The following is a 25,775-nucleotide window of genomic DNA, read 5'->3' on the forward strand; positions in this document are numbered from 1 at the left end:
GAGGGTCTGCGGTTTAATCCCAGTGCCCCCCATTCTGCATGTCATGTTCTTGGGCAAGAAGCTTAACCCCAAATATGAGTGTATGTATATGTGTGTGATAAAGTGCTGCACATAGATGCACTGTATGAATTTGTATGTGAATGGATGAATGGCAAAACTGTGCTGGAAAGGGCTTTGAGTGGTTATCACAACTAGAAATTACAAAATAGATATAAACAATTTACTATGTACCACTACAATGTATGATGAGCTGTTAACTTGTCCCTGCTGTTCCCTGCCTCCTGCAAAGTCAGATAGGGTTGGTGTTGTAATAGTCAGATTTGTTTTATTATCATTAGTTAAAATCAGTCTCAGTCATGTGACAATTGTCAAATGTGCATGTTTTTATTCATCATATTAAGTCAATGTCATTCTGTTTTGTTAAGTAAAGTTTTATTAGACGAGGTCAAGGCACTATTTTTGCTCTGGTTCATATAAGTAAACTTAAGATTCTTATTTTAAATGAAGAATCCAGGTATTTACACAACCCACGTAAGAATGTCCACTTCCCATATTTTTCCAGATGTTTCTCAGGAAAATAAAGACAGCGAAAAGGTCTTGAACAAGTGCATATTTCTGTAAGAAAGATTGCTGGGAAATTTAACATGGAGCTGATGCAACACTGCTGCTACAGTTTGCTTTGCTCACAGAATGCAAAGCGCATCTAGCGTCAAGAGCCCTTTAGGTAAAACTTGCGGAGTACACCTAGTGGTTGGATGGGATCGAGGTCGGTTCCATTCTCACCACAATTGAAAATCCAATGAACTATGGAGATTCGCCAAACTTTCTCCAGAGGAGCTGCATGTGTGAACTTTTGGTGATAAGAGCTGTCACTGGTGTTTGTGTTGTCATGTGAACTCTGCCGCGAAATACTTCCTGCCTCTGTCTGCTGCACCACCCCTCGCCTGAGGATTTGTTGTAGTTTTTAACATGCGGAGAACCTCCTGCTGCTTTGTGCGTGTGTGAAAGGCAAACTGTGGGTAAAGTCCGGCTGGATGGATGGAGTACCTTGCTGCCCCTGAAGGCCAGATCCAGGGCCTGCTGACTGGAGATATTGGCAGCAGGAGAGTTGTATGGGATATTATAGTCCTCATCTGGATACATGGGCACTGACAGTCTGTTGTCCGACCACGTGTCTGTCACAGACTACAGGACAAGGACGATAGGACACACTACTACATCAGAAGAGATGACATCTAGAGACACTGATTTCACTTCTTTAAAAATCTCATATTTCAACAGAGAAAAAATCGATGCATACAAAGCATACTGTATGTAGGACACTGTATGTGAAATGCCAACAATCACTGTTAGCTCACTGAACTGTATTTTGAACCTTCCCATACAATCTGTGGTGTGGTAGCTTACCTTTGGTGTGTCCAGGCTGTGGACACGTGTTGATGGGTTATGGTGCATGTTGTGAAGGTTGTGCATGTTGAGGCAACGGTTGTAGTGGTGGCTGTTGGTGTTATCGCTACAGGAGCGGGTCATGGTCTTCTGTGCTCGTCGAACCGTCAGCTGACTGAAACTCCTCTCTAGACAATGCTCACACCTCTGCCGACTGTGAGAGCAAGACTCCAGTCTGCGCAGCCCTAAGACAGGAGAACACAAACGATGGTGTGGAGAGATCATGCAAACTCCACACAGAAAGGCCCTAATCCAATAGTTCCCACCTGGCTGTGTTGTGACAGTGCTAACCAACCATTTTGAAGTATTAAAAATGTCAAAACTAAAGCACCATTGCACTGATTTAACATATGACGATCAGTTTAATATTTGTTTTTAGTTTCACTTAAAGGTCCAGTGTGTAAGATTTAGGTGAAAGGGAACGTTAGGGTTAGGGTTAAATGTAGAATAATCCTCATGATGTTTTCACTAGTTCATTTCATCTAAATTGTATGAATTGTAGTTTCCTTTACCACAGAAAATGTCCTTTATATTAAATACTTTATATTTACATGGAGGGGACCCTCTCTACGGAGGCCACCATGTTTTTTACATTAGTCCAGACTGAACAAACTAAACACCTTTTGAGTTTTTATGACAATTAAAGGCTACCACAGTTTCTTTTTCATGTTTGGAAGGAGACACTAGATAACACTAAATTCTACACACTGTACCTTTAAGCATGGGAAATTTCTACTCATGTTATCTGATGGGCTGCATTATGGGAATTGGAGGAATATCTGCAAAGAAATAATGTTTTGTGATTGCCGCAGCTATACAGAAGTGAAACAAGCTGGGGAAAAGGACAGAGGAAATAAAGAGCACTCAGACAACAAATGAAAGATTGCCCAAGAAGGAATATGTGACAATTGAAAATGAATATTTTACCATCAATACTCCACTGGCTCTTTTCCTTCCTCAGTTTGCTGCTTTCCACTGCTAGAGTGATGGCATCATTCAGTTGCTGCTCTGACACCTGTGACACACAAAGGGCAGAGGATGGATGGCACCATGACGGTATAAAGTAACCCTTTGGGTGTGCACTGTGAAGAGCTGTGGTTGTGGTTGTGTTCCAAAGCGAGGACTCTGAATAGCACACAAAAGATCACAATGTTACTTTTTCCTCTGCCAACTCTTTTTTATAAGAGTCTAGCAATATATTTCTGATAGAATGCTAAAAAACATGAAATGTTTTGTTTGTAAAAAGTGATGATATATATATATATATATATATAAGTGTGTGAAACATGTTAAATCTAAAGACATTGTTATGTCATTATAACCATCTGACTATAGTAGTGGATGCAAATGCAATGTCTACATCAAAAGAAGGGCTATAAATGGAAAAATACCATATCTGTGATTTCTGTGAAACATGCCAATGAAAGTCACAGCTTATTGTTCCATTAGTTATTCAACTTTACAAACTTTGTGAGAAAGAGCAGTTCACTAATTAACAACATACAAGTGGAAGACACATCTTCAGAATCCTTTGTCGAGAGATAAGATTTCAATTTGGTCTTAAAAGCAATGATGTACTGTCATAGTGTGTCATAGTTTGGGGCAGAGCAGAGCCTGGCAGATGATTTTTGTTTCAACACAATCGCCGTCATTGATGACACACATACTGTAGTTCATTTTGAGCCAAGCCCTCCTACTGTACTGCTGCCTTGAATTCCTAACGCACCTTATATCAAAGAATCTACTGTTGGAAATACAGTAGCTCCCAGGTCAGTGATGGACCAACGTGTTGTTGGTTTTGCTCATTTCAGGGGTGATGAATGATGTCAGCTGCAGAATACGGTAGCAGTTGAAACTATAGCAATCACCAAACAACATGTTAGATGCAGTTTAACAAACTACAACGTAGAAGGCAGAAGGGAGGATATGAGGGACTTGGAACAAACGTATTTACTGAATACACTAAATATATAGATTCACATATAAATATATTTAATTAGAATTAGAATATTATTGTAAAGTCTCTTGTTTCAGTTCAGAATTTGTCACATTACTCCTCAGAAGTGAAATGTTTTCTTTGTGGTTGATTCCTTAGTGGCTTCCAAAGCCTTTACAGTACAGTTTGCTATTCACACATTCACACACACATTCATACAGTGCATCTATTAGCAGCACTTTTTGTTGTTCTATGGGGAAATTTGGGGTTCAGCATCTTGCCCATGGACACTTTGGCATGCAGATGGAAGACTGGGGATCGAGCTTCCAACATTCTGGTTGCAGGATGACCGCTCTACCCCTCAGCCACAGCTGCCCCTGTTAAAGGCCCTGTCGTTTTTTATTCTATTGTCATCAAATAAATTGGAGGCTGAAATAAAGGTAGTGGAGGTGTTGCATACTTTAGGGTCCGGGTGGCGACTGATGATGATGTGGACTGGACCTGGTGTGCATTGGCTCAGGACTGTGTAGACGTCATTCAGCGCCATGTTGTAAACCACAGTGTCGTTGATCTCCATGATCTCATCTCCACACCTAAAGGTAGGGAGCAAACGTTCAGGGACAGAAAAAAACTCTCAGAGGAGAAACATGAATAAAGGGACAAATATTTGACCAACACATACATATTGTATACAACAGATTTTCTCTGTCATATGATCACTATATCACATATATATATATATACCACCATATATTGATTTTCTGTCTTTTCCTTTAAGTATTTCAAATAAAATCTTATTCCATTGCCAAGCTGATCAATTCACTGCCTCGTATTGGACCTCTCTCCCTTTTTTTCCCTCAACCAAACACAATGACAGTCTGTCAGTTCTTTCGTTGTCAGTCTGTCTGCACATGAGAGTGTGATCCGTGCATGTGCCAGGACTGGGTGCGCTGACCCATCACAATATGTCATCAACCCACACCAACCTGTTAAACACTTACTCTTAAATGCCTTTCTGCCATGTGAACTATTTACTTCATTTATTATAACCTTTTGTATTTTTGAAGACATTTCACTTTCAGCATATCAAACCTGAACAGCTAATCTTGGTGATTTATTGTGTTATTATTTTAGTTAATGCCCTGCAGTGAATATCTTTGGTCTTCTTTCAATTGCATTAAACCAAATTTCCCTCAAGATTAATGAAATCATACTGTATTGAATGAATTGCATAGTATTGTATTGTATGCACTGTACTGTAAACACTGAGGCTGAATGGCAGAGAGTGTTACATGTCGTAGCTTTTTTCTTACCGCAGTCGACCATCCATGTGTGCTACAGATCCAGGAGAGAGGGTGTGGATGTATATCCCTGGACATCCGTCACCAGATGGAACACAGCACAGTCCAATACCCAGACCAACACCAGCCTCTGAGACATTACACATGCAGATCAAGTTTTAATGTAATGACCTGATGCTGTTTTACCTGAAGGAGATTCAGCATTCACACAGAGCCACTGATATCAGTTGTTCTTTAGGCCATTAACACATATTTTATTGATTGACTGACAGACACCACAAGTTACTTAAGTGATGTTTTAGAGGACCAATGTCTCACAAAAGTTAAATGGTAAATGGTTGTATTTATATAGCGCTTTTCTAGTCTTGAAGACCATTCAAAGCGCTTTACACTACAGTTTTCCATTCACCCATTCACACACACATTCATACATAGAGTGCTTCTATAGCTAGCACTTTTTGTTGTTCTACTCGGCAGTTTGGGGTTCAGTATCTTGCCCAAGGACACTTTGGCATGCAGATGGGAAGACTGGGGATCGAACTTCCGACCTTCTGGTTGGAGGACGACCGCTCTATCCCCGCTCCTTCGAGCAAAGCAACTGAAATGGCAATTAAAAAAATAATGAAGCCTAGAACCAGGTATGGACAGGCCTCTGACACAGGAGTCGTTCCCTGGACCTCAGGATGCTCTGACTATGTACAACTATGAATGAACTACCGCTCTACCCCCTCAGCCACAGCCACCCGTTACACAGTTACTGTTCATTAGTTTGCGAGGACCTGTCGAAGACCAGCTTCTCTTCAGGATAACAGAGGAGGATGTTTACCAGGGATGTAGGGTATAAACAAAATATGTTATGTTTGCATTATTTGAAATTTTTCAGGCTTGATTTGCATTAGGGATTAAAAGGAAAACTCTTATTGTGAATTCCTGGATGTGTTCATTTTGGCAGGAAAATAAAATGAACTGAATATTTGATTAAGCATCAGATGAACCTCAGAAAAGGAACTTATCCCATTGTGGAAACTGTATGTGGATTATTTTGAGGCTGACCTTTGTGCAGGATGATCTCCATCATGATGCGGTCTCTGGGTTTAGCAGGCTGACCCGAGACGCTCAGTGTGTTGCTGCAGGTGTTGTTGAGGTAGTTGTAGTCTCCCATGTCAGCACTGGCCCTGGCCATGCCAGTGGTGGAGCTGAGGGAGCGTGACCTGCACAGCTGAGCCACCTGCACTTGACCACACAGGGCCCCGACACGTAAGCTGGTCCTCACCACGAGAGTCAGCATACCCTTTTTGATTTGCTGCACAAGACATTTCATATTTCATGTCAGTGGTACTTTACAAATGTTGACAGAATTAGGCCACATCAGGCTTAGTTGTTTTGTGTAAATGGGTTTGATCAAAAGTTTGACTCAAAACTGAATCCTGCACACAGCAACACTGAACAAATAACTACAAGGATCCAGCTGCAGTTCTCCTGGAAACAACACAAGTGACCATGCCATGTTCAGTGAGGAAAAAATTGATTGAATGAATAAAAATGTTTTGAAAGAGTTATTCATTTCTCACATAAAAAGCATTTTACCGACACTGAACATGTCACGTGATTCCATAAAGAAAATGCTAACCCAATAAAATGGGTTTGATCTAAAAACATGATAATGATGAGGCCTTCACTGTTTTAGACAAAACCAGTTTTATAGACATTTCTCATTTTAATTGCTTAGTTGTTTCAATTGAAAAGACACTTTTATCTAAAATAGTTTTGACTTTTGACTTTTGTCATGGTCTGCAGCAGTGGTTATTTTTAATTTAAAATTAGTTCTATGTACAATTTGTTTTCCCTGTATGTGGAATATTCAAGATATATATCGACCTGTGAAAATACTAGTTACTAACATCTCTTAGAATCATAATGCACTCACTTTGAACTTGTGCAGGGCTTCATCATGAGTCAAACCATGCAGAGACTCTCCGTTCAGCTCCAGGATCTCATCACCTGTGCGGACACAGAAACAGACAACCTGAGTGTTGAAGGCCAAACTGCTACTCTGTGACACACAAGCTAAACACATGAAGACATCATTATATGCTGAAAACTCTTAATGTCTTACTCCACGAAATACTTTTAAAGTGAAATTCTAATGATCTTAATCACATACACATAAATTTACACAATTGGTTTCATGTATCGACTGAGATTAGACCTCAAATGACACACACACACACACACACATGTTGATAAGTAACTGTTGTGTGACTGACCTAACTAGAGTGTTCATTTTGACTTGGCTTTAAATGCTACTTCTCCTGTTATGACATATTCATTATATACCCGAGAGGTATATACATGTGGAGTAGACACTGCACTGGAACAGTAGTGCACTGGAACACTGGTAGAAGCAGGGGCGGACTTCCTGGGGGAAACAGTGGGGCCGGACCACGTTGTGTGGTTTGTTGTTGCTCGTGTTTATTTGCTTGTTGCCAAGTGTGAATGTTTCTTGTTGTCAGGCCTCTCGTGGAAAAGAGATCTGGATCTCGATGTGACTGCCTGATTGACTAAAGATTAAAGAAAAGAGTATAATGAAATTGAATTTGATATATATGTTAAGAAAATGAAAGGGAAAGTCAGCTCAATTTATATAATCTAATTCATAACTTGCTCCTATTAAATATCATTTTAAAAACTCCTTGAGAGGTGACAACAAATCTTCACCTCAATCTTGTTCATGGTCTGTATGCCAAGTTTCATAGGGAATTACTGACGACACTTTCACAACAAAAAAATCACAACTTAGATTCACAACATATTACCTTACCTAATAAACCTATTAAATATTGTTAAAAAACAATTCTGAAGGAGGTGACAAAGGGTTTCCCCCCACTCTCGGTCATATCTATACATAATCCTATATACAGTACGTTTGGTGTTCCCCTAGATGTCCCCTCCAGGAACTGCTCTTGAGAGATTTCTGTGTTTATCGTCCCCCCCACAGTAACATGTAAGATGGTGTGGGAGCTCAGGTTAAAGATTTGTCTTTTGTTTCTAATTTGCTTTGTTTTCCTGGAACATTTAGGGTTAATTTATCTTTATTATCAGTCAGTAATAACACGAAAACACTTGTTATTATTAATAAGTGTGTGTTTGAGCTTCATGTTCATGTTTCTCCTCACCCTCCTGCAGCCTTCCATCTGCAGCAGCTGCTCCTCCACGAAAAATGGTTTTCACATAGATTCCCATCGGTCCATACATGCTGTCCCTCCCGCCCACAATACTGAATCCCAGACCCTGGCAACGGCAGCAGAAACACTATGAATAACATTTTTAAAACATCAAAATCAGAGTTAAAGGGATGGTTTTATGTTTTTTAACACAAGATGAGAAATGAACTGAGAAAGAAGATGGTAGAGTAGTTCCTGTCAGAAGTAGGTGATGGAGTCTGCTCAGACTCACAAATGTAACATGTTAAAAACTGCTTAAAGTACTATTCACACCACATACAAAGTGTATTTTTGAAATATAAATGAAGTGGACCAGATGATGAAACACATGAGACATTAGGCCGTTAACACACTGCACTTGAGGACTGGAATCGTGTGGTGGGTGAAGTGTCCTGTCTCTGCAGATGAAAATCAAGATATTTCCGTTTTGGCAGGAAATCACAAGGGTGTGAAGTCACTTCTCCTGGTGCAGAGACAGTGGTGCGCAAAGAATATTGTCTGTTAAGCAGTTACTATGGTCTGCAGAGAACAGTGGTGAATGGAGAGCAGCACAGAGGGAATCCAGCAGATTTGGAGCTGGCAGCAGAGTGTGATTCCTACCTTGCCGTGGCCCTTCATCAGCACTATATTACAGATAATGAAGGCCTGCTGCACGTTGCTGCAGGAGTGTACCAGCTGGGCAGAGCTGAGAGAGCGAGAGGGACGGTGCACAGACTGGAGAGCACACACACACACACACACACACACACACACACACACACACACACACACACAAACCACATTCAAAACCGCACAATTATATGACAATATCATTCTTCCTTCTGCTACCAGTAAGTGCTGACATGATACTAGTGACATGCTCAGACTCAATTTTGCATAAAATAACACTGAGCTACAGTAGCTGCTGGAGCTTCATTTTTGTATCAGGTAATAAAATAACCCTGATCTTCTGTAAGTGCTGAAACTGGGTATAGTTATATCCTTACCAGTGTCAATGATTTGTCTTCTTTTACAATTTTTGATTCAATTCAATAAAGTCAATGTTTGTTATCTGCTGGACGTTGCTGTCTTTGTCTTTATAGGAGGAAATTATGTTGTTTTTTTTAATTTTGTGTTAACATCACAGTTACACAAAGAAAATGTCATTAGATGTGGCTTTATATATGTATATATATACCTGTTTGGTGGTGTGAGGAAACTCCAGCTGCTGGGACAGAGACTTTCTGTTTCCATATAATCCACTACTCCCATGAGGATGACTGCTGTACAGCTCAGGGGTCTTCATGATGATGCTGTCCAAATCCCCGATCCAATATGGCTGAACACCTGGTCACACACACAGTATCATCACAACAAGGGCAAGGAGGAATTTTCACTGTTAAGATAAACATAGATTTCACTTTTTGCTTTTTGGAATCTATTTAAATTATTAGCATGTGATCTAGGGGCATGTAGAAACTCTTTACGCAGGCTTTACTTTCCATTGAAATAAATGGAGCGAACACTGTGAGCTAGTTCAGACAGCCAACTGCAGCTGTGCTGGTCCAATCATGTGAAATACATCATGTGACATACCTCACTCTCTACAATCATCTATAAAACACAGCCACCTTATTAATTGGTCTATTTAAGCAGAGAAAATGCCCCATCTCTCCCTTTGCTTGCCCCGCTGCTGCGTCAGTATCGCTGCCAGTTGCTTCAGCCCCTCCACCACCCCAGCATCCACCTGTAGGCTCAGACGGGGGTTACAAGTATTTGCTCTTTACTCCCATCATATCTGTGTAATCATATCTGAGGGAGTGATGAAGTCAGAGCCTAGACGCCAAACACTTACTGTTGCAATAAATGTTTGAACTTGTCTGACTGGACTGTAGTAATGTAGTAACCTATAATACAATCTGTTTTCGGAGCATAATGATCACATCAACTTCTGAAAAATCACTACAGCAAATGTATCTGTGAGCCTTAACGTTCTAAAGCTTAAAATGTTGGACAAAGTTAAGGGCTGTGGTCAGGACACCCATCTTTAAGATACTTAAATCAAATAGTAGAGTTTAAAATTGATGAGAAAAATATTATTTTATTCATAATTATTTAAAATGATGAAAACAATAAAACTATACATTTAAACAATGCAAAAGAAATGTCATCAGTTATCTGATTTTCTTCGTTCCCCATATGAACCCAGAGGTGATAATGACAGATAACATATCAGGCGGAAACATTACAACACATGCACTATTTACACTGAATAACACTCGTTTGAGACTGTTGTATTTCATGGAGTGTACAGCCAAACCAGATCCAAACAACAGTCTGCTCCAGCAGCTCAGATACTTACTTGCTCCTACATTGAATTAACCACTGACTGACTGTTATTATAATCGTCCTTTACTTTTTGTGACGTAACGTCTGCATCACTTCTGCTCACACTGTTTACTGAAGGGTTTTGTCCATATTGTCTTCATCAGGATGCACAATAACCATCTTAATCTAACTACTTGTTGGTACCTTTATGTCACAAATGGACACTGCCCTCTACAATCTGTTCAGTTTAGCCTCACAACTGTGGAACTATAAGCATAGGTTTTCACAGTCGGGACCACATTTTCCATAAGCACGAAGCTGTGTCTGTAAAAAACAAAGTAGTACTCCCTATCTTTAGGTTATGGTGTTTAATTGTAGAGCATTTTTCTTTCATTTCACATACAGATTTTGTTTTTGCGCTCTCCCTGAGAGCTTGATTTTCTCTGTGCAGACTGAGTGCACGCGGACAGTTTCAGAATGGTCCGAGCTGCGGTTTGACTCCTTCTCCTCGTGCTCAGGCAGCTTGTGAAACTTCTGCTCTCGGATATTTGTGAAATAGCTGTTAAAATTCCTCATGCAATGCAATGCCAAGTGTGTATGCCAAGTGTGAAGCCGACCCGCACCCTCTCTCTCCTCACATCATTTGTCATCGCTAAACGCGGCTGTAGCCTTACAGCATCTGTCTGAGCAGAGCTGCAGCCTGTGCTGCTTTCCAAACCTCAAATTCATTGATTTGCATGTCATGTAAAATGCAGCAGCTGAAGTCATAACCATTAATGAATGAAATAGTTTCTTTATTTTACTACTGAGTTACAACTGTACTCACTGGTTGAATTTGACCGTGTCCTGTTGTTCGCTGTCTGTCCTGGTGGGCTCTGCTCAGTCTTCTCTGTTCCCCAGCATTTCTCCTCATTAACCTCTGGGATGGGTAACTACACACACACACACACACACACACACACACACACACACACACACAGTCATTGCAGCATGAGTACAGAAAATGCAAACAAAGACATCATTGTAAATACAGAGGTGGGTCACACGAGAGTTTGAAAGATGGGTTTACCTTGAGGTGGTTGTTGTTGGCTACAAGTTCATCTGTGTACCCAGGCAATGATATTGGGTCTGATGGGGAAATGAAAGCCGGGTGCTGCGGGCTTGTAGTCAGTGAATGAACAGGGTCTTCGTGCGTGGATGTGTCCTAAAGTAAGAACACAACACAGAGCCATTTCAACTGTGGCCTAAACATTAATAACACAAGCTTCCTCAGTCTCAGTTTTAGTGGCTGGGAATCTCTCTCTGAAGTAGTATGGACGCCACAGCTGAAGTGATGCTTTTTAAAAGAGATGTATTAATGTATGTGGCCTGACTGTCCCCCATTTCTTCCCACCTTCCCAGTTATTCTAATTTCCCCATACACATCTGCTTATTATATACATATTATGAACCAGCCTATTATACTGAATACTAAATAGTGTCTGTATTTCTAAATGCTTTTCTAGTCTTGATGACCGCTCACTGTACAGTGCAGCTTTGCCATTCACCCTTTCACACAGTGCATAGCTGTGCAGCACTTATTCTATCTAATGTGATGGTGGCTCTCGTGTAGTTGTAGCTCTAGTCTGTTTCCACTGACCTGTTTTTGGACTTTGCCCTTTGTCTGCTCCACTTTTTGCCTATTGACGGTGTTATGGTGACCCTGTCGGTTCTCCCCACCTCCTGTCTGCCGATTTCACCCCCAACCTTAGCCCTTACCTGACTATGTCTGCTTGTCTTATTATGAACTGTTCTTTAGAACCATGTGGAAGATGACATTTTGTCACTGGGGAGGGAGCCTGACAGAATCAGCTGAGCCCCAGTCTTCAGATGTTCAACATTCTTTCCTACTTTTTTTCTTTATTCTGCTGTTAAGGTTTCCATGGCCTCTTAAAAGTGACCCCAAAAGACTTGGCAGGATAATAAGGTTCTACACTGCCCAGCAGGAACCCTCCCACATCAACATAAATACTGAAACCTAAAAAAAACCTCTCATATGGAGGCCCTGTGGCTGCTGAGGAGCAATGAAAACACTTCATGCTGGGTTCAGCACTAACACCTCTGATGACATATCCCCACGACACATATACAGCATGTGCTATTCATTCTCACTGAATCAGTTCATCTTCTTAAAAGCTCACTGCACCTCGCCAGATATCTATTCTGGAAATAGTATTTGACCACTTTTAAGATTTTACTGGACCTGTAAAATGACATCATATTTTCCTTACTTTCCATGACTTGTTTTTTGTCCCTGAATGTGTCAGATTCCTTCAATGCCCCAAGTCTTTTCAAGACTTCCTGAAATTCCACAATGTAGAACAATTATATAAATCTGACTGAATTGTCCTCTTACATTGCTCTTTTTTTGTTGACTGAATTAAAATTATTTAAATTACATTATGTGTTTCCACTTCTGAAAAGGCTGCGCGTGTGTGTGTATGTGTGTGTGTGTGTGTGTGTGAATCATTGAGTGGATTTCACACCCGATAACTCTTGATACTGATTACCAGCAGGCCGAAGCTGTATGTGCAGAGATGTTTGTATTCACTGATGAACTGTCATTGTAGAGAGTATTTATCTTAGCCAACACCTCAACAACAACATGCTAAGTGTGCTGTGTTTACTATTGAATCCATTTCATGTGTGAACTCCCATTACCTCACTGTAGGGTTTCATTTGAACACTCCTCACTGCCTCCTCATCCATCCAAGCACTGCCACTTAGAAAGTGTCCGTTAAAGGGTGCCAGCTTGTCTGGGCTCGGAAAGCTGCAGCCTCTGGAGAGAAAACACACAGAGACAGCTGAAAAACCGGGAAGCTCCAAAAGTCTCGACCACAAAACCTCGCAACATGTCACATTCAGGTACACAGCAGGAGTAACACTTTAGATTGAGGCACACTTTCACCATTGATGTGCTGCCTTTTAACATACATATGAGGAGCATGTTGGCTCTTTATTAGTCATTATAAAGCCTATTTATGTTGTATCCTGCGAGACTTCATTCTCTAACCACTGGGTCATTAACTAAGAACAGAAAACCTGTGTGTGTTTAAGTGCCAAAAGCCTAATGAATTAGGTCATAGAGACCTCACTTTATGATGAGGAACATAATGTAATTAAGTAACATAATGGACTTAATGTGATGTTGTATATATATATAGTACAAATGCTGTATTAGAAATGAAAAGCCCTCAACACATGTGGACTTCTCTGTAACTCAAATTCTACTTTGTTGGCCCTGCTTTTCACTGCCTTTGATTTTCTATTTTTGCCTTTCTGGCCCATAAACACAAGGCTGCTCTCATAGCTAACCACAGCTATAGATGCATACCCAATAAATAAAATGTATATCTAAGTGTAGTTGCATTCACAAAAGTGCAGGAAGATGTACTGTTGCTGAATAATATCATGCATTAGAAGAGCATTTCATGCACATTACTGCTTGTGCTCAGATTTTTGGTGAACAGTGATGCTGATCCAGAACCAACGCAGCTGATTTAGATTATAACACTTGTCCTTCAAATGTTCTTTGGCAAAACATTAGAGATTGGAGAAGCTGCAGAAGCCAACAGCTGGAATAGCATCTTTCCTCACATCAGGATTAATTTGAAATGATGATAAAGTCATCAAACTCTGTATACCCAGACATATGGTGACTGGCAAGTGTTGATGGCTCGGACCGTGTTCCTTATATTCAGCTGACTTTTCAGGACTTGCCTCACTCTGTGTAGGTAGGGTAGGGCAAGATGGTTGGCTAGGAACTTTATACCCAGCAACAACAAGTTGTACATATATACAGTACTGTATATACATATATATATATAAATATATATAACACCAATCTTGTTATCATCAGTGGAAATCTGTGCCAAGATTTGCATACACTGTTTACTCTGATTAGTTTCTTTTATCACAAACAGTCCTACTTTTTGCAGTGTTTTGGGTCCAGAAGACATTTTCACTTCTCTCGGATAGCAGATCCATTTCAGTCAGTGTGTTCTACCTCTTTTGCTCTTCACACCAACTGTAGTCTCAAATGTGATTGGTCGAACCAGAAATGGAAACCCCAAGACCTTGTCCATTACTTACAAATCTGATTATCCAGATTGAGAAAATACAGTTGTATGGCAAAAGAAAATGACTTGACTGAATCATTGCCCCGAAGCAGTAATCAGTTTTGGACTTGGAGGGAGTTGTCAAAGAGACAGGAGTTAAAACCAAGTGTTTCTGACAGAGACTGAAGAGAGGAGCTGCAGCAGTGGACAGAAAGTATTGTGTTTTCTGAACATTAGAGTGCACACCTTTTCACTTAATAACTAAAATTCAAGTTATGAACCTGAATAAGAGTAGCTTAATAAGCATTTTCTCCTAATCCACAAAATATATCCAAATACAAATAGTTCACATTTAGTGAAAACTGAGTCTCCACGTGTCTCCACCTTTACAGAATGATTGATTGGATGGAATCTCATTTAACCTGATAGGACAAGTATATGCTAGTATGTAACCCAGTGCATCTTTCACCACTTCTCCAGGACATTCTTAGGCACTTAGAGTTGTGGAATTAGGTTTTATCACCTGTGTAGGTTCCCTCCAGTCCTCTCTGGCCCCACATTAGTGTCTTTGTTCTGTGTCTGAACACTGTTATCTGCCATTTGTGGTCCACACATGTCCTCAGCAGGCCCTGTGGCTACACACATCCTCCAAATACTGCTCTCCTGTAACAACACACACATTTACATATACACACACAGTCATTGAGTATAAGGGAACTTCTATACTAGTAGGTATAAAGCCAGCTTTAAGAGCATATAAATCATCTGTTGAATGCCCAGGAAAAAGAAAAACAGCAGAGAGGTTTTATTGGTGCATGAATTGGGCCACAGTGTTCAGAGGTTAAGTTTATGGGACAAGACCATGTTCACCGATCAGCCACAATATTAAAACCCATTACCCGGTTTTAATATTGTGGCTCATTTCTTCATTGCTGCATTTCTAGTCAAGCCATGAAGCCATGAAACCATGGGAAATGACTGTACCTAGAAGATAAATAATATTATTGAAGGGTCAGAATGAACTCTTTAAAAATTGGCCATTTATATTAAGATCAGTCAAAACATTAAAACCAGTCACCGGTTCTAAGAATCTGTTTATATATTATTGGCTCTTATGTGGACAGACTGTGACCAGATCATTACATGATCATCATCATGATGTCATTAACTGATACTAAAAAGTAAATATACTGGCTTTTGTAATAACTCACGAGGGTCGTTGTAACCTTTGATTCCAGATTATTCAGTGACGAAGACTGTAGTGTCTCAGTGTTGAGAGAGTGTTGTTTTGACAGTCTTGTCAACGGTTATTTTATTTACATTGCATTTACTTATCACGCTCATAGACTTACGACTTGTGAGGATACAGGTTAAAAAAAACATTATCCCGATAAGTGAACAAATTGCTAATCAAACAATCAATTCTAGTGTCGTCAGCAGTGGTTGAATGTACCTGGGATCGGTAGACTTGAATATGGAGCAATCATTTTCACAAAGGTGAACATGTTATCATATAAAAAAAATAAATCCAATATGGGGAATATTCCGCAAGTGTTTTTAAAATCATTTATCTTATGACATCATGAATATATTCATCTTTATACACAAAACCCTTTTTCTATTTTGTTTTGCTGTGGAGGATTTGGTCCCAATGTAAAATGTCCCAATGTAAAAGCCACAAAGATGACTGTGATATTGTTTCTTTCTAGTAGGTGATTAAACGTGATTGATGTATAACCTGGCATGAATTAGCCCCAGAGGAAAACACTGCTCCATTAAATTACTGTTGAGCACAGCCTCGGTTAGGGGTGTTTAGCAGCCTGGGCTTCAGTCCAACTGTAAAGTCTCCTCTATGATTCAGTCTCTATTGTCAATGGTTAATATATTGAAAGAATTAAAGACAGGGAGCTTTTCCAAGTAACCTCTGACTTAGCTCAATAAATTCGGAGTATATATGATTTATGAGGTGAGCGATAAGTGACCGACAGTCAAACCCTTGTTGACATCAGGGGAATGTGCCATGAGGGCGAGCTGTAGAAAGCCAGCACAACAAACCCTGTCTTTGTCTGAATGTTTGACATTCAGGCCAGTCACAGCTCTCAACCTAACACACCAACACAAGGCATGTGATTATCATTACATTTAGACAAGAAACACTCTCCACAGAGTACATCACCGTGTTAGCATGCTGATACCATTGGAGGCTGGAGATAAACAACAAACACGTATTTCTACATAATATTCTATCAAGAATAAAAAAAATAGTTGAATATAGTTGAGTTTATGGTAATAATAAGTAATATAGTACTATATATATATAGGAATATCAGTAATTAATGTGACAGTTCAGAACAGTCTGTTGAATGGAACATGTTTTGGTCAGTAATATCACAGGGCTGAATCACCCTTTACTGCGAGGCTGCAGGAGCCACGTGCGCTAAAACATGCTGAGAATGTTGTTATTACTGTAAAACATAACAACCCATCCTCTGGCCTCGGGGTCAGTAAACTGACCACTTCACATATTTCTCTTTTCAAGTTAGGTCCCAGAAAATATGAAATACTCTGTTTAGAATAACATATGGGGAGACATCCATGTGCACAACAGTGCAGGGAATGTTAGTGTGAGATAGAAAGAAAGAAAATACCAGCATTGTATGTTATTTACGTTATTTGCAGAACAACGGCGCTTGTGGCAGCAAGTGGTAATTACAGAATAAAGGAAATTACAAATATTTTCCAAGAATCTCTTGAATTAGTTGTTTTAAGTGCATCATAGACGACTTGTATGTTTATGGTTTAGTCAGAACTAACTCATGAGACGTGTTTTCTGATGATGTCCAAAAACAAATGTACATTCCAAGGTCCGAGGTTCAATTCAAAACTGACAATTCAACCTGCACGCATAGAATCAATCCTGCCTAAAGTTGCATTCTTGCCAAATTGGATAGATGGTGGTAATGGTAAAGAAAGCAGTTATGTCACAGGACGCGAAAGTTTTGTGAATTCAAAGGCCATGTACTGTAGAAGTAGTAAAAAAGTGATAAGTACAGCATAACACAAAATCTTAGAAAATTGTTTTTCTCCCAAATCAAAAAGGAAAATGTGGTCAAGGATGTTAATTACTGACTGAGGTCATGTTTTTACCTGAGGCGGTCACCAGGAGTCTAGATAAAATGTAGGCCGACCGAACTGATTTGAACCAAACTTAGTAGAGGGATAGAGCCTATAGGCTATGGACAAATGCATTACATTTTGGTGTGGATCTGATGAAAGGGGTGAATTGAGGAATATTTGTACAGCATTATTTAACATTGCGAAATACAGTATTTTTTGACATTTTTGTAAATTTCTCAGGAAATAACAGTTGGATCTTGAGGTTAAATGGAATCTAAGAATCTTGGTACTGATGATCAGACTTCCTCCTTTTAACTTGGCTTTGACAGAGGTATACACTATACTGGGCTATTCTGGTTTCCCTGTTCTCCTCCAGCTTTCTGTAATTTCAACAATGTTAATTTCTCATGATGGCGACAGGCAGAACAAACTTAAGACTTGTAACAGGCCAACCATCCTCCAAAGTATATCTTTTAACCCTTTGTGAAGATTTCTGCAAACATCCCACAAAGATATCTACTCAGCATGAACCAATTTTCTCGATAAATACTTTGTAAAACAAGTTCCGTAACTGTGTGGATCTGTTGCTCAGCAAAATGCTACTCACAAGAAATATCACATAATGTAGAGCCTCGAAATTTGTCGAGGTCAATCTTGCCTGCACTGATCAAAGGACAAGTGAGAGGATCACCGGAGTCAGTACGATTCTTCAAGTAGGAAACCTTGAAAGTCTGCACCACATTCAATCATTTTTGAGACATTTCAATCTGGACTAAAGTAGTGGGCAGACCAAAACACCACCCTTGTCACCAGCAGGGTTAAATGATAATTATCGATGGATGGATTCTACTGGCTTTCTATGTGGATTGGGTTTTAAAACCTGAATAAATCTGGTTTAAAACTGGTTTGAAATACGCCAATCTTCTTACATTTTCTATGTTAATGTGAACACTTGCAGTCATACCTTGATGCTGAAGGATCTTCTTATGCTCCGTTTATTCTCCCTGAGTGTGTGGGTATGATGGAGCGGATGTTCCGCTTTACTCGCTCCTCTTCTCTCCAGGTCTGAATGCTGGGTCATCCTACAGTGTCCATTCTCTGTATCTCTGTACCCTGTTTGAACCCCAGCTGTCACATCTGTCCTTAAACCCTGCGTCCTGCACCCATCTGCCATTTCCCCAGCATTCCTCTCTTCAACGCTGTCATCATTTGTCTTGGAGTGACACAGGATCAGGGACCTGGACAGAAAACAAAGAATGTTAGTTTCAGGCATGAAATCACATAAATAGTAAACCTGCAAGACCATAAAATAGTTGTGTAATGCAGCCATTCAAGTAATATCTACGTGAACATGCATGCTGTGCAACAGAACAGACAACTGAAATATAAAAGTATTCTATCTATTATTTCTTGTCATCTTGAGGCAAATCTAAATCAACATGTAGCCTTGTCCAGACTATAAAATGATTTAAAAGGTTTACAATCCAAAGGTTAGTAACCTATCTTTGTGTGTCTTGCACTCTGTATAGTTGTTAGCTTTTCAGTGGTACCTGGAGAGCATGGCCAGCTTCTTGGAGCGGTGGTTGTGGCTGCTGGTTGGGTTGTTGTTGTTGTTGCTTTTCCCCTGTTCCCTGCGTCTCCTCTCCATCCTCCTTGCAGCCGCTGTGCTGGCTTTCCTCCTCTGGTGGGAGTATCTTTGAGGCATTGCCGTCAGTGTGTGTGTATGTGTGTGTGCCGGGAGCTCAGGAACCAACACACTCCTCCCAGCCGGCCCGAAGCCTAATGGAGAGGGACGCTCTGGAGGGCAATTAGAAAATTCAGTTAGGACAGTCTGACTGCATCCGTGTGTATAAGTGTTCTGAAAAACTGCTGAGGCAATTGTAGAGCTAAAAGTGTTTTTTCTTTCCCTTCTTTGAAAAAACAAAAGTGAACTTTTTCTCAATCCTCATGACTGCAGCTTAATCAGACTACTGTTTAGAGAACCCCCCCCCCCCCCACACACACACACACACACACACACAATGGCGTGGCAAATCTCTGAAGTACGCGGAGCATGACTCAAAAAGCAGCAGCTGATGAGGTGGTTGAGGCTCACTTAGGTCAGTTCATGTTCAGGTCCACATAACCTACACTATGTGAGAACAGATAATGGTGTTAGCCACAGTCCCATTAATGGGCTGGAGTGAACGATGCTCTGTATACGTCAACGCTTCACACTCCAGAGAGCACTATACGATGACCCTCAAATGCATTATACATGCCAGTGTAGCTAGCCTCTCACATTTGCGATGAACACTTAGTAAACAATGTGCAGAGGCTCTGAAACCCATAAGGCCTTTGGTCTGGTCTTATAGTGATAAGAAAAAGTGTGAACCATTGTACAGGAAGGAATCAGTCAACAAGTTTGTTTTTTTTCTTTCAAGATGGTCACTGTATCCGATTTCATGTAAATTGAGCTGTTGCACCAGAATAAATCACGACTTGCGTGCAAATTCAATCAGGAAGGGCGTACCAAAGACTGATTTCATCTAATACAACCAACATCATAATTTCAGTTTTGCTGAACCAGGTTTACAGTTGAGTGTGTAAACATGATCCATGTTCTCACTAGCCAATATCCAAGAAGGCAAGAGAAGGTAAAAAACTCCTGACACGCCGGCCTTTTGTTTATGTGCTTCATATTTAACTTACACGTGAGTGGTATCACTCTTCTTTTGTAACTCTCCAAACAAAGTGAATAAGTACATTTCCCATAATAATAAACTAATATCAGTCCTCTCATGGGACACTGGATAAGACGGTGAAAACAGAATACAGTCAGATCATATCATCGACACATTTTTCACAGACACGGTTCTTGTGGAATTTGACCAACAGAATATTTCTCATGTCTGTTGATGGGTTTTGATCAGATGTAGTGTGTCAGTTGTCATTTCTTTCTCTACATGAGAAACTTGTGAACTCTGGCTCATAATTATTAGGAGAAGAAATGATAAGATGTGCCAAAAGACATCACACGGTAACTTTAAAGCTCTGTGTGTTTTCAAAATATAATTAGAACAATAGTTCCAGTGGACAGGTACTCAGCCACAAGAAAATAATTGGTTTTAACGAAAACGTGCACTAATAATCCCTGAGTTTAATTAGCTAGCAGGCAAGTTTTTCTGTAATTACCTTTAATTAGCACAATGTGTTCGTGCTGGAGTTTTGTTAATCACTTCCTGGCAAGGCCCACAACAGGGTAATTATTTTAAAGTAGGACTTAAGAATACAAATAATCAATGTTTGCAACGCAGAACCTAAAACGTGTCCTGTTTAGGTTACAGGTTTTAAACATTTTGCTATGTAAAGAATTGGATTTGGGTCGCATTCATCATTAATAACGTGTTTAAATCTATAAATATCACTCTTATTGTTTTCATTATAACAACTAGTCTGTCAGAGCTGAGACATGATGGTCACACAACTATTCCTGGTCTTTCTCTGCTCTCTCTCCCCCTCTCCTCTTCTTGAATTGAATTGAATTAAAGGATTTGCTGGTGTACCTGTCACAAACTGATCTGATCTACCAGTCACACACTATGCCCGTGCTCTGACTGTGCATGACTGGAGCAAAGACGATAGTTAGCGAGCGAGTCATGAAAAAAGTCGTCTTCTAGCAGTGGTCAGGCTGTGGCCGTTCATGTGTTTTGGGGGTGTAGCTTTGACAAGAAGCTGACAGGAGGGAGCATATTGGTTGAATAAAAGTAGTAACTGTAGTCTTCTCTTTTCTTGTAGCCTTGATGACCACTCAAAGTGCTTTACACTACAGTTTATTGCTATTCATTGTCTATATTTATATATTTCTTTTTTTTTTATCTTTCCTTTCTTTTAATACTATTTCTATTACAATATTTGTATGCTGGGAGATTGCTGTAAACTGTGTTTATCTGCTGTGTATATGACAATAAACATCTTTAATTTCTTGAATTTACACACACATTCATACAGTGCATCATGTACAGCAGTTTTTTTCTATGGGGGGTTCAGTATCTTGCACAAGTGTCCTTGAAATAGGTCCTTTTGGAACACAGAAGATGTTTACCCTGTGCACCAGCACATGTTAGCATTGCAGCACATGCAGGGAATGTGAAAAGACATTTGAATTAACAAATAAAACAATCAGCCAGTAATAACCCTCAGGTTCGAGCAAACAGTATGGAAGAAAGACTTGTCTTACCGGTGAATCAGTGGCTCTGATCCTGGAAGTGTGTTAGCAATTATGGAGCATTAGTGTGCTGTTGTCTTGGCCAGATAGACAGGAAACAGAGACATGATCTCTATGCTGGAGGCCTGTAAGCCCCATAGACCTCATCTCTCCCTCCCATACGATGATATGCTCTCCAGCTGGATGTCTGCCAGCACAGTGGGAACATTTACAGAAGTATGGATGGAACTCAATCTCAGCTTCTTTCTCTACAACAACCATTCAAATATATGGGAGGTGAATATGTGCATTTACATGACATCAGGTCAGACCTGTAGCGCTACAGCAATGTTCTCCTCTCACTGTTCTGATTAAGCAAAACTCTTGAGCTGCGATTTAATACATCTGCAAGCAGCCATCAAGCAGCCGACCAGCCAGAGGTGTAGAGCTATTTGTTTAAGATCATGAACACATGGATAAGTTGTGTCATAGAGCCATGGCAAGTTCACATACGTTAGTCAACTACTGAGCAAGGTTAGACTGACTTTGTGAAGAGTTTCATCATGGTGAGAATATAACATCACAGTCAGTCAACATCTGGCGTGGTAGAAGTAGACCATGGATGTGGTAGGGTCTAATTAGTCTGGCATTAAACAACATCATCAGTCAACACAAGCATTTGATTTTAAATTGTTTGATTTACGTCTGCTGAACGAATGAGGTCGTATTGGAAACATCCATTCTAATCAGAAGCTGCAGTGCATATGTGCTATAGCTATGTGATGTAGCTTAGCTAGATTGTATTTCCAGCAGCATTGTGAAGCAACATAAGCTGTCCAAACTGAACAGCCTTTGAATTGTATCTTTGCAAATGCATCACAAATAAAGAAACTGTCCGTAGAGTGAATGATGGGTAGTGTCATACTTTGAATTCATTATGTTTATGCACATTCTCATCAGATATGAAGTTTCACTGGTAAATGCATCACATCAACTAAACCAATGAAAAAGCATTTGCAAGATGTATCAATGTTCACTTCTTTTTCATGACCATTTATCTTGTGCACTGTTCAGCAGTTCTCCATAATAAACAGCTGGAACGCCCAGGTCCTGTTGCTGAAGTGTGGCAACAGTGACATAATTAAATCCAGCCCTACAACAGTAATCTGCTCGGAGAATGCACAGAAAAAAACAGCAACACAATGACACTTCCTTTTCCTTTTTTTGCACCCCCTGCTTAATACGATTTTCCACAGGCCTGAGATGGCCACAGTAAGACGCCACAGAGGACAGGAAGGGCTGAAGGGCATCTTCACACCGCATGAGATATGATGAGTTTACACAGCACCTCAGCAGACTGAAAGCAGAGGGAGTAGCTAGCAAGACTTGGATTCAAGTCAACGTCACACAAAGCGATGCTTCGGAAGCTCACTGTGCTACCAGCTACATTCAGCACTGCTGAATACATCCTATTTATTTAATCCATACATGCACAGAAATTCAAAATTGATCACCTGGGATTCCAGGCATAGTTGCGGTGACTTTCAGTTTCCACCCAGAGCACCGCTGCACCGCTCTGTATGTACCTGAACCCAGGTTTCAGCATATTCGTCTCCACACACAATAATTGTTGTTGGCTTTTGGCAACCTCCCATGCTGTGCCTGACTGCTCTTCATTTGGAAATAGTTGGAGCAAGTTGTTGTTTTTATCTCTGTGTTGAGATTAAATGAACACAGTTAAGATAGATGTTGTTTTTACCTTAGACAGAGCCATGCAGGCTATGTTAGCCCTCATTAAACTTGACGTCTTGTATCATCTAGTTCTGTAATGCACAGACATCAGATTGAAATTAATATTGATGGAACAGTTACTTTACTGATTTAGATCCTTGGGGATAAATTTGGTCTTAACTTTAAGTTGAACTCAACAGGTTTTTACATGCTGGCACCTTCCTCTGAAAAATATTCCGGATATGGGGTCCACCATTTTACTTTTGTCCTCATCATGGAGTTGTATCAATGTCCCACCAGTACATGTGCTCGACCAATCACGGGCCAGTCTCAACTCTCAATCATAATACTTGACCTTTTTTTTTTTTTTATAGCATCAAATAACTAATTCAAGCCAAATCTTATGTAAACTGCAACCAAGGGGGTGATCGAGGTATCTGGTTCCAGTAAGGAGCTGTCATGTCGTCCATTATTATACAGTGCATGGATTGTACCAAGTTTCCAGGTTCCTGAAGGTTCTATCTTCAGGTGCCATTCAGGCCCAAAGAGGACAGCTACCGTTTCACTGATACTAACTGCACTGGGCATTTAAAGCACCTCCATGTAGGCCATATATGTGTGTGGTTATTGTGTGGTTATTGTGTGTATTTCAAGCTTCATAAAAAGCACTTGTTTCAGAGTCTTGAAGATGCTGACTGCCTCCTGTGATGTCAGCTACGGTCACGGCGAGCCCAACTTTCCCCTTCACACAGTACTCTATTGATGTAATGGCACACAGCAGTAACACTGTTCCCTATGAGGACATGGACGAAGAAGAAAAACTGGGGGAGGAGAAGAGAGCATAGCGTGGGTCACGTTGCGTGTTTAGGGTAGAGGCTGGATAAACAGTGTGCATACACGTTTGCATAGTGTGTGTGTGTGTGTGTGTGTGTGTGCGTGCACTGAGAGAAAACATGCTTTTTGCCTGTGGCATTAGTGAGGCAGGGATACCAGCCTCACAGAACCTGATTGAGAGAAAGCAGAGGGTGGAGTTGCTGCACAGTCGAACAACGTGTGTGTTGTTTGCAGTTTTCTCTGGGGATTTTTTTCCAGACTGAGAGGTGGAGCAGGACCTAGATGACAGCCAAGAGCACGTCTCAGTCACGCTGCTAATGTGCACTTCACCACTTTTACAGTGTGGACAATCACAGAGATCGCTTTTGGTTTGCCCGACAGGGGCCACTCAAGGGAGGTTCCGCACGTCTGCTGTTCCGCACGTCTGCTGGTGACACATTGTGGAATGACAACTGCGGGCTGTGTATGGCCATGTGGTCGTATCTAAGTCTGGACCCGTGGGATTATGATTGGCTGTGGGAGGAGCAGTGAGGAATCTGTGTCCGTCTCACACTGGTCTCTGTGGGCTATTTGGGCTATAAAGGTCGCCTCAGAATGGACATATGCAATGTTATGTAATGTTTGCGTGAATTCATGAATCCTCACACATAAACATAAACACACAAGCACACACACACAAACTGATTATCTCACACATCCAGTCCTCAGGACAAGTGCATAATTTAATTTCCCGGCTCTGCAACTAATTTGGTAGTTATACAACACTCAAGCCATCAGAAACAACTGTTTCTCTTTATTTCCTGTCATTTAATCTTAATATCGTTATAGGCAGGCTGAAGTTGGATTCCAGTCTGAGAGACATATGGTTTAGATAATTAAGGACTTGCACTCAGCATTAGTAGTGGAATTTGTACTTACCGTAGTCAATCATGTTGCCTCTCAGCCAGCATCCACAGCTCCGACCAAAGATACAAACAGCGGGTCCAAAGGATGAAGTCACTCCAGACAAACAGGCAGAGGTCCTATCACTCAGAGCAAAGATTCCTCCCTGCGATTCATCCTGGTTAACGTGCCTGTACCTCTTCTCCTCCTCCGTCTTCCTCCTCCTTTTTCCTCCCCCTCGTTTGTGGAGAACACAACACTGTGTCTCAGTAAGGCACAGCTCCCCAAAATCACTGCCCCTTTCCTGTGAGCCAGTTCCAGAGAGGAAAATACACCACAGTTTGCCTGACCTCACACCTACTTTGCATCACATACTGGTTGTAGTCTTTTAGTGTGTGTGTGTGTGTTCACACTGTGTGCTGCATGAAAAGATTCTCTGTGGTTCACTCCGGTTTACACACCAACACACACCCCTCAGCTGAGTCTATATGTATTAGTATGGATCCAGTTTTCAGTTTGGGTCAGCGTTGTTTGCACTGGACAGTAAATATACAGATGTTAGGTTGATGTTGGCAGAGCGAGTGAATGGAGAGAACCACTCAGAGTGAAGTCACTTCGCTCAGACAGGCTGTGTTGGGAGGTGAAGCCTTTATGAGGGGTCGGTATGTGCTTTAGGAAATGGAGCAAAGTTAAATGTTGGCTGTTTTCTCTGGG

The 25,775-nt window shown here is 40.7% G+C and overlaps 1 protein-coding gene across 2 annotated transcripts in view; it reads right to left on the reverse strand.

Annotated features, from left to right (window-relative positions):
- The window catches only part of il16 (interleukin 16), a 48,308-nt gene extending 22,995 nt beyond the window's left edge, over positions 1–25,313 (reverse strand). For both annotated transcript variants that reach the window (XM_020080153.2, XM_069526178.1), the window contains exons 1-17: positions 25,098–25,313; positions 18,979–19,225; positions 18,393–18,666; positions 14,835–14,974; positions 12,915–13,032; positions 11,284–11,418; positions 11,041–11,146; positions 9,085–9,233; positions 8,508–8,621; positions 7,860–7,974; positions 6,611–6,684; positions 5,737–5,986; positions 4,696–4,813; positions 3,843–3,975; positions 2,374–2,461; positions 1,408–1,631; positions 1,048–1,185 (exon numbers count right to left, since the gene is read on the reverse strand). In XM_020080153.2, the coding sequence (XP_019935712.2) occupies positions 1,048–1,185; positions 1,408–1,631; positions 2,374–2,461; positions 3,843–3,975; positions 4,696–4,813; positions 5,737–5,986; positions 6,611–6,684; positions 7,860–7,974; positions 8,508–8,621; positions 9,085–9,233; positions 11,041–11,146; positions 11,284–11,418; positions 12,915–13,032; positions 14,835–14,974; positions 18,393–18,666; positions 18,979–19,225; positions 25,098–25,110 (2,436 nt within the window). In that variant the 5' untranslated portion in view covers positions 25,111–25,313. The remainder of the gene's footprint in view (positions 1–1,047; positions 1,186–1,407; positions 1,632–2,373; positions 2,462–3,842; positions 3,976–4,695; positions 4,814–5,736; positions 5,987–6,610; positions 6,685–7,859; positions 7,975–8,507; positions 8,622–9,084; positions 9,234–11,040; positions 11,147–11,283; positions 11,419–12,914; positions 13,033–14,834; positions 14,975–18,392; positions 18,667–18,978; positions 19,226–25,097) is intronic.
- Between the last annotated feature and the right edge of the window lie 462 nt (positions 25,314–25,775).

The sequence above is a fragment of the Paralichthys olivaceus genome, chromosome 1, assembly GCF_024713975.1.
Source record: "Paralichthys olivaceus isolate ysfri-2021 chromosome 1, ASM2471397v2, whole genome shotgun sequence".
Lineage (NCBI taxonomy): Eukaryota > Metazoa > Chordata > Actinopteri > Pleuronectiformes > Paralichthyidae > Paralichthys > Paralichthys olivaceus.